The sequence below is a fragment of the Myripristis murdjan genome, chromosome 16, assembly GCF_902150065.1.
Source record: "Myripristis murdjan chromosome 16, fMyrMur1.1, whole genome shotgun sequence".
Taxonomy (NCBI): domain Eukaryota; kingdom Metazoa; phylum Chordata; class Actinopteri; order Holocentriformes; family Holocentridae; genus Myripristis; species Myripristis murdjan.
Window position 1 is genome coordinate 20386445 of NC_043995.1, and position 15069 is coordinate 20401513.

At 41.7% G+C, this 15069-nt stretch overlaps 2 protein-coding genes across 3 annotated transcripts; one reads left to right on the forward strand and one right to left on the reverse strand.

Annotated features, from left to right (window-relative positions):
• Positions 1 to 71: 71 nt before the first annotated feature.
• On the reverse strand, positions 72 to 2819 carry rps9 (ribosomal protein S9). Its single transcript, XM_030072669.1, has 5 exons — positions 2732 to 2819; positions 1619 to 1728; positions 1337 to 1459; positions 942 to 1128; positions 72 to 335 (listed from the first exon to the last, which is right to left on the reverse strand). The coding sequence occupies exons 2-5, from the start codon at positions 1713 to 1715 to the stop codon at positions 158 to 160; spliced, it is 585 nt and encodes a 194-aa protein (XP_029928529.1). The 5' UTR covers positions 1716 to 1728; positions 2732 to 2819; the 3' UTR covers positions 72 to 157.
• Positions 2367 to 14111, forward strand: rbfox1l (RNA binding fox-1 homolog 1, like). 2 transcript variants are annotated; one of them, XM_030072667.1, is made up of 12 exons: positions 2367 to 2410; positions 7762 to 7998; positions 10639 to 10818; positions 10942 to 10995; positions 11081 to 11173; positions 11266 to 11335; positions 11444 to 11503; positions 11614 to 11749; positions 11856 to 11895; positions 11990 to 12057; positions 12469 to 12550; positions 12681 to 14111. In XM_030072667.1, exons 3-12 carry the CDS (start codon positions 10810 to 10812, stop codon positions 12723 to 12725), a joined length of 657 nt encoding a protein of 218 aa, XP_029928527.1. In that variant the 5' UTR covers positions 2367 to 2410; positions 7762 to 7998; positions 10639 to 10809; the 3' UTR covers positions 12726 to 14111. The 2 variants fall into 2 exon arrangements, with proteins under 2 accessions (XP_029928527.1, XP_029928526.1); XM_030072666.1 differs by lacking the exon at positions 2367 to 2410 and adding an exon at positions 3989 to 4075.
• The last annotated feature ends 958 nt before the right edge of the window (positions 14112 to 15069 follow it).

Below are 15069 nucleotides of genomic sequence, written 5' to 3' on the forward strand. Positions count from 1 at the left end.
CAAAGTATTTTTCAGCATAAGTTTGCCATTGCAGCAGATAGTACAGATAAAAAACAAAACACTGACAGATCTCTGGTTATATCCAAGATATTTTATTGGAAAATTTGAAGGGACAGAACAGGAAGTATCAGCACACACTCCCCAGGCGATGCCCTTCTTAATCCTCCTCCTCATCGTCAGCTCCTCCAGCTCCACCCTGGCCCTTCTTGGCGTTCTTTCTCTTGACGCGGCCTGGGCGTCCACCGCCGTACGGAGACCTCAGGGAGAAGTCGATGTGCTTCTGGCTGTCCAGGCGCACCACGAAGGAGGGGATGTTCACCACCTGTTTGCGCACACTGGAGAGACACAGGAGACAGATAATGAGGGCGAATTATAGAGTCACTTATTTGTGTGGTCTGCTTTCAAGAGACTTAAAAAAAGGGAATGAAGAGCAAATGGTGAACTATAACTACAAGATTTCCTTGCAAAATTGGGTCAGGTAACTGATCCAACTTTCAGTCTACAAAGGACGCAGTACAGACCAAGTCCGTCCACTTTCAGTAGTCCCACTGACAGGGAATTCATAACAATCTGACTACACATAAACCAGCCTAATTATACTTAAAACTCATTTCAAGTCAGGTTGTTGATTTGTCTGTGCTGTGAGTTGAATTTGCCCGAGGTGCAATCCCCCACACCTTACCTGACAGCCACCAAGCCACGTGGCACAGTCTGAGCCCTCTCGGATGGCAGGATTGGCTCAGGGCAATGTCTACTGACAAGGTATACGGTTTTGAAACCGAATTGACCTTGCTGAATTGTTTAACTGATCTCAGCGGAGACTGATACAAGTGGGTGGTCCTCTGATGGAAGAGGAAGCATCAAGAGTTTCTGATGAGTTTGGTGCCGTCTTACATCATGACCCTTTAGACAATTACTATTTTTATTCCCAAGTCGCTTACCGGATGTGCCTCTGGCGGATAAGGACACGGGCATGGTGGATGCTCTTGGCAAGACCAAGCTTGAAGACCTGAGTCTGCAGCCTCCTCTCCAAGAAGTCCTCAACCTTCAGACCCAGGATGTAATCCAGCTTCATCTTACCCTCGTCCAGCACACCGATTCTGACCAGACGCCTGAGCAGAGCATTACCTGAAAAGGCAAACAAAAGCTCTAAGTACCTGGACAGTATCTGGTAGTTAACCTCTTAACACTATAAATGACCCTGGTTTATTTGTTTCAGGTTGATTGGCCTCATTGACGAGGAATTCGTGACACCACAGAGAGTCTGACAGTTGATATTTAAATCATCGGCCATCAAAAGCGTTCACATTACATTTTAGCCAAATATTGTACATACCCTCAAACAGACGCTTGGGATCCTTCTCATCCAGAGTGAGCAGCTCTCTGGCAGCTTTGCGAATCTTGGCGAGGGTGAACTTGACCCTCCACACCTCACGCTTGTTCCTCAGTCCATACTCGCCTGAGGGAAGACGACCAGAAACAGATCAAACATCAGCAAGAGAGCTCGAGAACTAAATGAGAATCTCAAAGCTGGCAGATGGCAGCCAACTAAGAAGCCAATCAAGTCACAACCGGCGTTGCTTTAAGTAAAAACAAAAACAAAACAAAACAAACATACCAATGAGTTTCAACTCCTGGTCGAGACGGGACTTCTCGAAGGGACGACGGGGGGTGACATAAGTCTTGCGACAAACCCAACTCCTGGCAACGGGCATGGTGGCTTAGTGCCTGTGGGGTCAAGACATGACATTAGCCAAACATCGTCAGTAATTTAACAAATACTCTCCACTAATTTTAATACCACCTCATCTAGTACAGTAGGTCAGATATCACTTGTCTTTCTTATTATAAAGAACCAAGCTCTTATTGGCCAGTAAACTTCAAGTTTTAGTTTTCCATTCACTATTTTTGCCCCCAAAAAGTTAAAACATTTAATCAGATTTGCCTCACTCCCCTGGTCTTCATGTGTTTTCAGGTATACATCATGCAGCTTTCCTTAAATTATCTTTACCACGCGTCTGCTTCAAATCAAATTTAAAAAAAGGGACTATTTCTCCTGGCGCGGTTATTTCATCTCTGATGGCGGTGATGTGGCAAAACGAAGTTTATGATTTAAACTGCGAAGTCTAGCGTTAATGTCAAGTTAGCATGAAAGTAACACACTTTTCTCAAGTTTAAAATGTTTTATCAGGTCACTGAGGGTAGCTGTGTGGGCCTGGCAGATGTTTGAAGAATTTCTGAAAAACAACGGATGCCCTATGACTTCAGGAATGTGAGACAAACCTGCAGAAAATTAGATTATATGCGACTAGCAAACACCTGTGTTGAGTTTGAGTTACAACGACGTCGCGGATAAAAAACCACCATAGACACTCCTGAAATAAAGCCTCTCTCCTTACATCAGAGGCAGGTATACTGCTTATTTTATGATTTTGTTTAGTAATTAAACAGTGTGAAAGTTTCGTTAAATCTATCGTCAGATGTTAAGGGTGTGTTTTAGCGGCAGCATGCTATCAGCCATACGACTAGGCCGTGGCTAACCTTACCACGTTGTTAGCTAATGCTGCAGCTACGTTGCTATTCATGTTTAAAATAGTGTGTTAAGTTTCCAATACATAGTCATTAATCGATACAGTGGGTTTTCAATGGATGTCCCATCAAATCTATAGTATTTAAGCTTTCATCGGACATTTAGAGTGTGGGAAAATACACGTTATTTAGCTCTCCGTACCTGTCTCGCTCAGGCTCGCGCAGTAAAGAGGAAGCTAAAGGCGGTTCACATTAATTTATAGGGCAAGGCGTGAACTACATATCCCATCATGCCCTCGTCCAAACGCACGTAGGAGTGTCTTGTCCATGTGTGTCACTCCCCCTGTTGGTTAAACTGGGAACTACAGTTGAAAACACAAAGTTCACGCTTCAAAGATGTGTGTGTGTGTGTGTGTGTGTGTGTGTGTGTGTGTGTGTGTGTGTGTGTGTGTGTGCGTGCGTGTGTGTGTGTGCGCGCATCATAAACAAAATTCATGTTGTGACCCAGTTGTCTGAGACCTCTAATGCAATAGTTTCCAAGACAGGATCCCCACGGGTCCTTGAGGTTTTTCCAGAAGGTTCTCAGCAAAACAAGGAATAATTTAATTTCATTGTTATGTAATTTACTAGAAATTACTAGAATACCAAAAACATGTATGAGAGATTAACCGTAACATTATGCTTTCGTTTGACTGCTTTGAATTGATTTTTTTAGGACATCTAAACGTTTTAATACTCAATGCAAACCAACTTTTTTTGTGTGTGTGTGAACAGGATTCATACAGGACAAAATCATTCCAAATGGGGGTCCATGGCTTAATGAGAGTCAACTTGGGGACCCAAAACTTGCATTTGACTGCTTCCTGTTGTCTTTACAAAGCCACTGTGAAGCAAATACACCAGGAGCCAATCTGTGACCTCATTTGTCTCATACACCAGGGGTGCCCTCGAAGGAATAAATTGTCATGCATATTGAAATTGAATGCAACAATGACACAGAAAACTTGGGTGACAATGTGTGTGAGCGAAGGTGGGAAGGTGGGAAACTCAGGGAGAAGGACAGGCTGACTATTTATATAACTCTGAAATGGGACCCTGAGCATGTGTTTCTGTCTGTCAGATTGGCCAACTGATGGACACACGGCACTTCTCTCGCTTTCTCTTTCACTAGACTATATCCTGTCTTTTCTAGACAGGCTCAGTCGTTCTGCAGGTTTTCTTTGTTATTTATTTTTTTAAATTTTATATCTGTGAGGTTGATCAATTGATTGAACCTTCTTATTTTTCCCCTCACCCTCTTGGATTTTCTGTTTTCTTCTGTTGGATTCTTGTATTTTTTTTTCCTACTCCGACTGCTTGCTCCACTGCCTGCATTTCAACTCTTTCTTTCCCCCTGCTCTCCTCTTTTTCCTCCCATTTTCCCATCGTTCCCCGTCTCCTTTGTACGTGCTTTTGGGCTATGCTCTCCTCACCTACTGTGATCATCCAGCCTTATGGACTGCCTGTCTATCCACAGACAACCTCATGCTATCCTAGCATAGTTCAGGTAAACTGTCTCTTTAACTCTAAATATCCTCTGCTCTGCTTTTCTCACACACATATTTTCCACAAATCTACACAGGCCTGAATCATCAAATGTGCAGCCTAGGTCAGCTGTCGGCACATTTGTTTTTGTGTGAGTGTGTTGTGATTTAATTCACTGCCTAAGGTGACTCAGTGCCTCTGGATTCAAGGGTGACTAGTGAAATCTAACAGACTAAATATTATACTATAGGAGAAAGGTGAATTAAAATCAAGTAAAATCTTCAGTTAAATGAATTTTATGCAGAATCAGGACTTAATTTCTGTGGAAACATAGCCAAAAAGATATCTAGATAAGCTATTGTAGCTCAATGTGGCGGAAAAACAATTCAATTTTGCAAAAAAAAAAACAACTATTTCCTGAAGTTGATAAGAGCCAAAATACTGTCTCAAATTCAGTTGATTGATGCCTTATTTAGTGGTGCCTAACTAAATCTGCCATGCCCAAGACAGATAAGGATAATGACAAGTCGCAGAGGGCCTGATAACAGCTGGCAAAAGCACACACATTGCGACAGATCTTATTTATTTTAATTGTAAGGGCACATCGGTGGTTATCTTTAGTCCACTGGTCTCAGTGATGCCAACAGGTTGTGTGTTTTGCGTGTTTAGGCTATCAGTGTGTAAATGGGGGGATGGGTGCATGCAAGAGTCCCCCAATATGCCATTACTGCTACAATGTGTCTGGAGTCTGTCTACCTTGTCTCTTTGTATCACACTAACTATATTTTTAGCTCTCCTCTCCAGAGCAGATAATCACAGCGGGAGACTCTGACGTCTTCCGTGTTGTCTGCACACTTAAAATGGGACTGAAGTACTAAAGAGAGTGTGAAACTTGAATCCTGTTAGTGTGCATTCATCGTTTTTACTTTTAAATATTCATTGTATTGCAGTTTGAACAAAACATGCAATCTAACTGCGTCCGATAATGGTAGCTATATCCTGTTTCTTGTCATATGGTGTATATTGTTAACTTGGCCACCACTAAAAGGCCACATCTGCAGTTTGTGTGTAAATCCTGCAGCAGCTGTCCCAGCAGGCACCTGGCTCATAACCGTTGACCCCTGACCACCAGCTGACAGCTGACAAGGGGGAGGAAGGAAAGAGGGGAACAAATGGAAATAAAAAAAACACACTGTAAAGAAGAGAGGGGACACACGGTGTAGATACGTTTGCTCACAGTGGGATACTCTGTAAAGTGGTTTTCACACTTTTTCAGTCTCCCTAGTTGACTTTCATTGATCTGTTGACGCCTATTTGTGATTTTTCTCTAGGGACCTTTATATAAAAGTTATTTTTGTTTCTGTTAAGGATTAAATTGTTAATTGTCGTAATTTGAGCACCGACAGATTGTAAAGTAAAGAAATTCATACATGATCTTACAATACATACATTTTTGTATCATAACAATTTCTAGTGAGATAAATTATAGTGAAATTAAACTAGTCTTGTTTTCCCCCGCTTTGAAAACTACTGTTTCATATCAGCAATGGTGGGAAAGACAAAGCAAACAAGGGAGACTGGCATCAAATACATCCTGTTATTTTCTCTCTCCTGACACTTCCTATCTGTGGAGGCAGGCTGAGACAGATATTAGTTGATTCTTGAGGTGAATGGGACACAATACAGGCACAAGTTAGTGTTGACTTGTATGGAAATACGTTCCCGTCACACTATGTACCACTAACTGATAGCTAGGGCTGCCACTGTCGGGCTAAATTGAGAGTCAGTGGAATTTATGAGCGTCAACTCATAAGAAAGTGTCATGGATACTGCAGGACAATCCCTCTTCATACTTCATACTTTCTAGAATTTGTAAACAGGATGGTGACAACAAATGTTGACACTGCACTTGCACGGTAGGTTTACATTTCAGCCGTGCCTCCTTTCATTCCTCTTCATACATATACCTATGTCTAATTCCTCCTGCCTCTTCAATGTAATAGCGGGATATATATATATACAAGAGGGCATGAAATGGCACCAGAGAGAGACATTACGTTACATAATTACAGCCCCTCTAGATCCTGAAGCTGGTTTCAGGATGAAGAAACTTGTGGCATTTTGTTTGCAGCACGACGCATGCAGATAAGTTTAACGGTAATGTGTTAATGCCATGCTGGAGGGGGGGGGGGGGGGGGGGGGGGGGGGGGGGGGCAAAGAAAATATCTTCGTGCCAATGTGGTAATTTGTGTTGTTGTAATACCATTCACAGCCACTAAAACACTGCTTATGATTCTGGGATACTTCAGCGAGAAACTTAAAATGTTATAGGAACAAGACCTGATAGACATGGAGACTATTTCCCAGTGGGCTTTCAGTGCTGGTCTTTGAATCGCCGTCACTATGAATGAGGGTGGAGGGATAAAACGAGGATTAAACAATGAACGAGCAAGTAAAAGCTTCAGTAAAGTTTGGACACCGGACAAAGTTTTAATGTCAAGGGAGAAAGGAGTTTGAGTATAGCTTGTTTGAGAAATGCATTTGTAAAGTAGTAGAACCGCGTTACCCTCTCAAATGTGGTATTCTTAGAGGTGACCTTTACTGTGATATACTGTCCTGCAACAGAAGGAGCATTTACATTCATAAATACCTCATCTTGGGTTAAGAGGTCCTGGTTGTGCATATATATATATTTTGTGTGTGTGTGTGTGTGTGTGTGATGTGTGTGTGTTGTGTGCATGAGTGTGTAAAGTGAGGGCAGGGTGGGTGGGGGAACCAGGTGATTGACAGGTACAAATGACCACAGCTGGTGTGGCCCCCAGTCCTCTTAGCTCTGGCAGTTATTTGATGTGATTGGTGGATGAGCAGGACTTTTGGTGCGGTGGGCGGGTTGGATAGCAGGCATTAAAAAATGCGGCAGTTGTTGGACAATGCATCAGAAAACGAGGAATGCGGTAAAGGGGTAAGACAATCCTTCTAGTTCAAATCTGTGTTTTTCTCTTTTATCAGGACTATTTCTCAGCTCTGATGTGTTTTACTTCACTTTTTATGTGTGCAAATACAGGAGGTAGATTGTTCAGATTTCTTGAATGCTGATGGTGCTTACATCTGGTTATTGGGATTTGACACAATAATTTATTTGATAATTGATCAGTATGATTTAAGGGGGGAAAAAATCAAACCACACCATACAGTTCTGGTAAAGTGTCTAACTTGAGGTTTCTCTATCAGTCATTAAAACCTAAGCTTCACTGGCAATTGTATGAGATTTCTTCCCCCTGTTGTAGTGTTTCTAGTAGAAGTGAAAAGGTTTAGTCTCCAGCAGACTTTTGGAAGTTTGAATTTGTGACCAGCTGTTTTTGTTTGTTTGTTTGTTTTTTCAATAATTCACTTTGATATTCCTTTTTTCCCCTTTTTTACTTGACATTCTTTCTGATGCTGTGGCATTGTGGAAAAAAATGGTTTTGGTTTTATTGAAATTTATTAATTAACAGCATAAACATTACACATTCAAAGTTTTTGTTTGAATAGTACAGTAAGTGAAGTACAGCTCTCCAAGAAAAACCATCTGATGGTCAGTTTGTTTACACATTCAACACCAGATATCCTGCCAGATATCAGCAACTAATTCTCACCTCTCTCTATCGCTCTCTCTCTCTCTATCTCTCTCTCTCTCTATCTCTCTCTCTCTCTCTCTCTCTCTCTCAGGGAGGGCCTGCCCAGGAGGCCGGCCCAGGCAGTGGCGACCCTGCCCTGCCCCAGGTCTACGCCCCACCTCCGTCCTACCCCCCACCAGGTCAAGGTCCACCAACATCTGCAGGCAGACTCCCACCTCTAGATTTTAGCCCCGCCCATCCCAGTTCAGAGTACCCAGAGCACCCCCAGCTCAGAGTTTATCAGGGCCCACAGCACGAGGGGGCGGAGACTCTGGCATCCAATACCACGGTAAGGACAGTTTGGTAATCGTTAAAGCACTTTCACATCGTGGCACATGAAAGAACTTAACATTATAAGCACATGGTCCACATTAATTGGCTCAGTCAGGCAGTGTGAGCGTAAGGCTAGAGCCACTTAATGAAATGTCTCAGGTAGCCCATCAATGTTTCTCAGCAGAGGAACATGGACAGATAGAGTTTCCTGGTATTTCTATATATAGAGCTCCACCTCCACTGCTGTGTCCATGTAAGGGAATCCCCCTGACACTCAGTGCAGCAAATTGGGGGACAGCTGAGAGGGGATCCGTTGTTGAAAATGAATCCCTCTCTTCTCCGTCTTATTTATCTTGCAGCAACATTGGTAATCTGTCAACATTGCATCTGTGAAAGCTTGTGTTAATGAGATTTTACAGGAGAGAGTTGTACTTGAATCACACTTTTAATCCAAAAAAGTGATAAGGTAGCAATGGGGTTACCAAAAAAAAAAAAAAATGCTGGAAAAAAAACACTGGATTGATTTCTTTTCTTTTTTTTTTTTTTTTGACTAAGTGGATAAAATATAAGTAAAACCTTAATGGGATAAAGATCTGCTTTATATGTAAATTTAGACGGTATATTTCTTTATACATGTAAATAAAACACAGTACAGTATAGCTGAGTAAACAGAGGTCATACATTGATCAAGTGAGCCTCAGGCATGACAACAGAGGTGCACAGCTGATCTGATCTGTGTGGCAGCTCAGCACATCTCTCTCTCTATCTCTCTCTTCACTCTCATAACTGGTGTTTTGTGGCCCCATCTATATATTCTTACTAGAGCCCCTGACATACAAGGTCCGTGCTGTGATTTTCGGGGGAAAGTTGAGACGTCGCCTTGGAGGGGGGGTCAAAGGGGGAGGCTGACCAGATGACCCCCTCCCCCTCTGAAATATCGCTCAGGTCCAGAAAACAATTCTGCATCGTGACATGACACCACCACCCCACCCAGCCCTCTCCCTGTCTCCCCTCTCCCCTCTCCCTCCACTGTGGCGTTTCGTATGAGTGGGTGCTGTTGCTGGTGTGCCCCCTGCTGTCTCCTGCAGTTAGCCGTGGCAAGCCAGTGTCACAGTAGCCTCCGTATGTGTGTGTGTGTGTGTATTTCTTTGTGTAAAGCTCCCCTGCGTGAGTGTGTCTTCTCTACCACCCTCCTGTATCTCTCCCCACCTATTAATTATGCCCCTTGAAAAGTGACCTTTAACCCTTGGCAGAAACTGCAGCACCGTGACCCTAGACTGACCCTTTTGGAACGTTCAGTTTTGACCTCTGCCCCCCCCACCGCCATGCCTTCCTCCCCTCCTTTCCTTTTTCAAGCTTTTTGCGCAACTTCTTTGCCTTGTCCACGTTTTCCTCTTGTTTAATTTCTCCTTTACTGCTGCACTGAGGCCTTTTCTCACTGTCTTTCTGCCTCTCGGTACTAGAATGCTAATACCTATGTCTTCACCTCTGCATAAAGGACTGAAATTTGAATTTTCATTTATTTTTTCATATATCAAGACACTTTTACAGTTTTGCAGTATAAATATTTTTTGCTTTTTCCTATTCTTTCTTTTTTCTTTCATGTGCACCCTGCTCCCTTGCACCTCTCTTTCCCTCACTGCTGAAGCTCACCATTTTTTTCTTTTGTTTTTTTGTTTTGCCTTTGTTGCAGTACTCTTCACTCTCATTTTCCTGTTTGGACTCATGCGTTTTAAAAATGTTTAACATTTTTACAACCATTGATGATGCTGGTTGACCAACAAGCACACACACATACACCCCTAGCATCGTGGTGCATTGTGGGATAGTGGATGTTTTGTTTCTGGCACATTCTTGAAATGTTCTGCATGGAAGAATTTTAATCAGTTACATGATAGCATCGCACAGTTTTATATCTATTTCAGTTTATCTCAACTGCTTAGATTGTATATACTGCAATAAGGTAAAAAGTAACTGAGTTACAGTTCTTCCACGTTTCAGGGGAGCTTAAAAACTTTATTTTACTTAATTAGCTCCAGCTAAAGTGAGCATATATAATTTTTATTAACAGTTTCTGAGTATCAGATGTCTAATGTTGACTGGTAGTGTACAGTACACTAGCCTTTATACTCTAACGGGCATGTATTCCAAGACGCCTCACTAAAATGGAGCCCTTTTTCACGCCTCCTCACATTTGCCTGAGAAGGATCACTGGGTGCTGAATGCTCTTTGAACTTGGTTTTGATCACTTGACGTCATGAATATGATCAGTGTTTTGTGTAATGCAATGTGACGCTTTTACTGCAATTGAGTTTCTGTACATGACCACAAAAATATTGACAAATTTGCTGAAAATTTGATGAGTGGCCAAGAAAAATAGTTGGCCATTGAAGTGGCCCATTGCATGAACCAACCATATTTGTAGTATATTCTTAGATCTCTTGATAATTTTGTCCTTTCTTTCTTTGCTTCTCTATTGAAACTTCTCATTCCTACCCTTCTTTTTCCATCCTTTGTTTTCCCTCTTTCTTTTTCCATGTTTCCACTTTTCCTGTCCTCCTTTGTGTCCTTTTCTCATCCCCTTCCTCCCTGTCCACTCTTCTGTCCCTTTGCTTGCTCCCTCTCGTCTTTGTGTTTCGTACTTTGTGCTCACCAGGAGGATGCCCTGGCCCCTGTGACCTCTGACCCTCAGTCTCTGAGTGTATCAGTGCCATCAGGTGGTGGAGCAGGAAGTGCCAGTGAGGAGGAGGGGTCCGGCAAGGCCCAGCCGAAACGCCTCCATGTCTCCAACATCCCTTTCCGCTTCAGAGACCCAGACCTCAGGCAGATGTTTGGGGTAATAAAACATTAAGTCCATAAGCTTATACAGTTTTTCTACACATGAATGGTAGAATTAAACCATCTAATCTGTGTCTGAATAAAATACCTTTATACTGATAAAAAATTCTGATGTTTTTAGCAATTTGGCAAGATTCTGGATGTAGAAATCATCTTCAATGAGCGCGGGTCCAAGGTGAGTACCAGAAATATTATCACAGCTGAAGCTGCTTTAACATTAAGGCTAAAGAAGTAAAGAATATCTCCGTTCAAACCTGCAGGGCTTTGGGTTTGTGACCTTTGAGAGCGCGATGGAGGCGGACCGAGCGAGGGAAAAACTGAACGGGACAATTGTAGAGGGGAGGAAGATTGAGGTTAGATCGAGTTTCCTACCACTGGCAGTTTTCCATATTACTGTATCACATAATCGATTACATTTCCTTTGTCCTGTTCTTTGTCTCTGTAGGTTAATAACGCCACCGCTAGAGTAGTTACCAAGAAGCCCCAGACGCCTCTTGTGAATGGTGAGGTTTCAAGTAAGACCCCTTATCATTTGAAACTTTTCTTTTTGGGATCCTGGGTTATGACACGTGTCCAACAAGTGGAAAACAAACTGAATGTATTTATTTTTCCTTTTTGTGCAGCTTCTGCCTGGAAGATCAACCCTGTCATGGGGGCTATGTACGCACCTGAGCTCTACACAGGTAAGGAGGGTTCCCTCAGAGATGTGGCTGTATTGTTGTTATGGAATCATACGCTTCATCCTCTTTACTATTTTCTCTGTTTGCTGTTTCTCTTCCTCCCTTTCCATTAGTTGCCAGCTTCCCGTACCCCGTAGCGACTCCCACCTTGGCCTACCGGGGCTCTGCGCTGCGTGGCCGAGGCCGAGCTGTCTACAACACGATTCGCTCTGCTGCTGCCACGCCCGCCGCTGTCCCTGCCTACCCCGGGTGAGGCCTCTTTCATCCAGCCGCAGTGACTCGGTGAACTCAGATTACTCAGATTACTCAGACTCACTGCAAACCGTTTCACTGACTTTTTACTTGACTTTTACAGAGTGGTGTATCAAGATGGGTTATACGGAGCAGAAGTCTATGTGAGTAGCCAAACATTTCCCACATATTTATCTGTTCATTTGACTGTTTTCTGTTGCTATATTCATATTATTTGATTTTTTTTTAATCAATCAGGGTGGTTATCCTACAGCTTACAGAGTGGCTCAGTCAGCGTCTGCAGCCACAGCGGCCTACAGTGATGGGTAGGTTGATCAGCATTATGCACAATCATAAATATGTGTGTGCATGAAAAAAAGTCACATATGAAAAATTGTGTGAAATCAAATCACACTGGCTGGTGGTTTTCATATGTCAACAACTTTCTCTTACTTCCTGCTCTCACATCACAAGACATTTTTAATATAAGGTGATAAAATTTCAATTCATAGTTCAAGTTTTCTTTTTTTTATCTGCATTAACTTTTCTTGATATTACACCTACAGGCATTTAGTATGCTTAGAAAAGACAAAGCAAATGTATGAAGTCTGAGTGAATTTTTAGCTGTAACATTTACCATGTTGTGAACATTTTTATTATCCAGTACCTCTATTTACTCGTGTTTTAGCTAGACATCATATCTGTGATTCATGTTTTTTTTTTTTTTTTTTTGTCAGATATGGACGGGTTTATGCCACAGCTACAGACCCCTATCACCACTCAGTTGGACCAACAACAACATATGGAGTTGGTACAATGGTGAGTGCGGTGTAAAGTTTACCTGGGCTGCCTCTAACAAGAACAGCAGGTTACATTTGTTATGATGGAAATAGCATCTGTCATAGTCTGTGGGAACTCAGAGCCCTTTCTGCTCTGCTTGACCTTTTAGGCCAGTTTGTACAGAGGAGGATACAACCGCTTCACTCCTTACTGATCCAGCCGGGGGGAGCACACATGTCTCTCTTTAACTCTGGGACTGGCTGATCCGTGGACGCTGCAGGACGATCCTCCAGCTTTGGAAACATGGAAAAAGGTGTTAACCTCCTGTCTCCTCCTGTCCAGCCTGTCTTTGAGAGACTAAACAGACTGTACATGTAAATACTGTAGCATCCATTTACTAGTCATTCTGCTAAGGAATACTCAGTACATGGAAGAGGATGTTATCTAATTTATAGGCAGTTGCTTAAAACTTTCATTTGACTGTTGTTTGCAAAATTTAATGCGCATTGCCGTGGCCTTAAAAGCTCTTTTCCAGGAAAGTTTTGTCGGTAAACGGCTGATACTGTGTAAGAAAGACAAGTTGTTGGCTGAGACTGGTTAAGGTGCAAAATACTGTGAGAGATTTTTGTGATTAATATCTGAGATTTTCAAGTTTCACGGGTCAAACTGTACAACAAAAGAACATTTTGTACAATGTTAAAGGACTTATTTTTGATGATATGAGCTTTTGTTAAGGAATTACTGTAGCTCTATCTTTGTGTATGTGTGTGTATGTGCGTGCGTGTGTGAGGGTGAGAGTACACATTACTCAATTAGAGAGACAGCTTTGACACTGGTACTATTATTATTATTATTGTTATAATTATTATTATTATTATCATTATTATTATTATTCATTGCTGGTTCAAATGTGACAAATCTGGAGCTGAAGTCTGTCTGGATGTAGTTGGACTTTCATTTATTTTTGCTTTTCTCACAATCTACCTCTCTGACATTTTTAACTTTTCATACTTCATTATTAGGCCTGTATCATTTTCTGTACATTTGATACAAATAACTGGTTCTGTAAAGCCACCTTTTCTTTTCTCCTCCTCTTTTCTGTCCATTTAACCTAACTAACGTAGTCGATCTTCCTGTTTTCACGGTTCTGTAAATAACTGTCTCATGAGCCTCTTGCTACTGTTGTTGCTTTCTGTTTTTTTCTCTTGTCTGCCAAATGAGATAAAGCAAAATTATCGAGGACAGAGGTTTGGCTGAGCTCTTTTCTCCCCTGCTTCAAATTAATGCAGGTAACAAAATATTAATGTATGGGAACTGCAGCAGAAAAAAACCTTCCTGCTTTCTCACTGGATGAATTGCAGATTAAGGGCCTTTGCTGGGGTTACTCCATATTGCACAAACTGTTTATTATACAGTGCGTAAAAACTTTGCTTTATCTCATCATGCATAGTTTAATTTCTGACTTTTCTTTCCTTCCTCACTCCGAACTGTTGAGTGTCTCCTTGTCTATCCATAGTATTAATGAGTTCTTGTAGGCCATTTTCTTATTTCTGCTGCACTCTTCACTGCTGTATTTATTAAATCTAATCATTTTACAGTCTGTTGTTGTTTTCATTTCTCATCTCTGTGCCTGTCACTGTGTCCTTGGGCTTTTTTTCTGTCTGTACACTGGATCTGCTGAGAATATGCAGGTAAAATGATGACAGATTGATTATCATATCCCCGTCATATCAAATGTGTCTGTACCATCCCAGTCACCATGACACAGGCCTTAGACACCGAAACAGCTTCAGTCATGTAGATGTTTTTCTATTTACTAATTTTGTTCTACTCCTCTTTCCTTATTACTTCTGCTGCTTTCCTTGTTTCAGTGCTTTTTCCTTTCCTGCTTTTCTTTGTCAATCTGTTTTTTTTTTCTCTGATTCTTTATTCTTCTTCGTAACACCCTGCTCTGCACAGGAACTATACCTCAGCACACTGTACACTCCGTACATTTAGCTGTTATCTGTCATCCTTCATCTACTTCCTGAGCAGTGCAGTTTATTGGCTTCATTTGTAATTTGCACTATAGTACACGCTGTGTAAAATCCCCCCAAATTACTGTTGTCGATCTTTCTGTTTCTACTTTATCTCACTTTAATTTAGATGTTCTCTTTGTGGCTGTAATTTAATTCTTTCCCATTGTTTTGCTTTCCTTTTGCATGCTGCATGATGATTCAGCTCTTTCTGTCCTTATTATTCTGCCTCTTTCCTTTGTTTCCCTCTGCTTTACTGTCTGGTATTCGCATCTGTCCTGATATATATTTCCAAAAAAGTATTCTTGAGCTACAGTTTTTGCCGCTCTTTTCTCTTTTCTATGTAGCTGTTTTGTATCTTTAAAACTTTTCAATTTTTCATGCAGCACATTCACAATGGGCTCCAGTTTTTTGTTTGTTTTAATCAGCCATTATAAACAGCTTACACATCACATCATTCTTTCCACTTTAGGTCAAAGAAAGTGTCAACGGCCTTTTGTGAATGTGCTCGATATAAACCTATTCAGTCTGCATGTATTTTGA

What these genes read in the sequence shown, in the direction of transcription:
- rbfox1l (XM_030072666.1), top strand. Translation starts at nt 3,989, where the DNA reads ATGCTCTCCTCACCTACTGTGATCATCCAGCCTTATGGACTGCCTGTC. An exon ending in GCTATCCTAGCATAGTTCAG is followed by an intron (nt 4,076 to 7,761) that starts GTAAACTGTCTC and finishes TCTCTCTCTCAG; the next exon opens with GGAGGGCCTGCCCAGGAGGC. An exon ending in TAGAGGGGAGGAAGATTGAG is followed by an intron (nt 11,174 to 11,265) that starts GTTAGATCGAGT and finishes TTGTCTCTGTAG; the next exon opens with GTTAATAACGCCACCGCTAG.
- rps9 (XM_030072669.1), bottom strand. Translation starts at nt 1,715, where the DNA reads ATGCCCGTTGCCAGGAGTTGGGTTTGTCGCAAGACTTATGTCACCCCC. An exon ending in CCAGGAGTTGAAACTCATTG is followed by an intron (nt 1,460 to 1,618) that starts GTATGTTTGTTT and finishes GTCTTCCCTCAG; the next exon opens with GCGAGTATGGACTGAGGAAC. An exon ending in TCCCAAGCGTCTGTTTGAGG is followed by an intron (nt 1,129 to 1,336) that starts GTATGTACAATA and finishes TTGCCTTTTCAG; the next exon opens with GTAATGCTCTGCTCAGGCGT.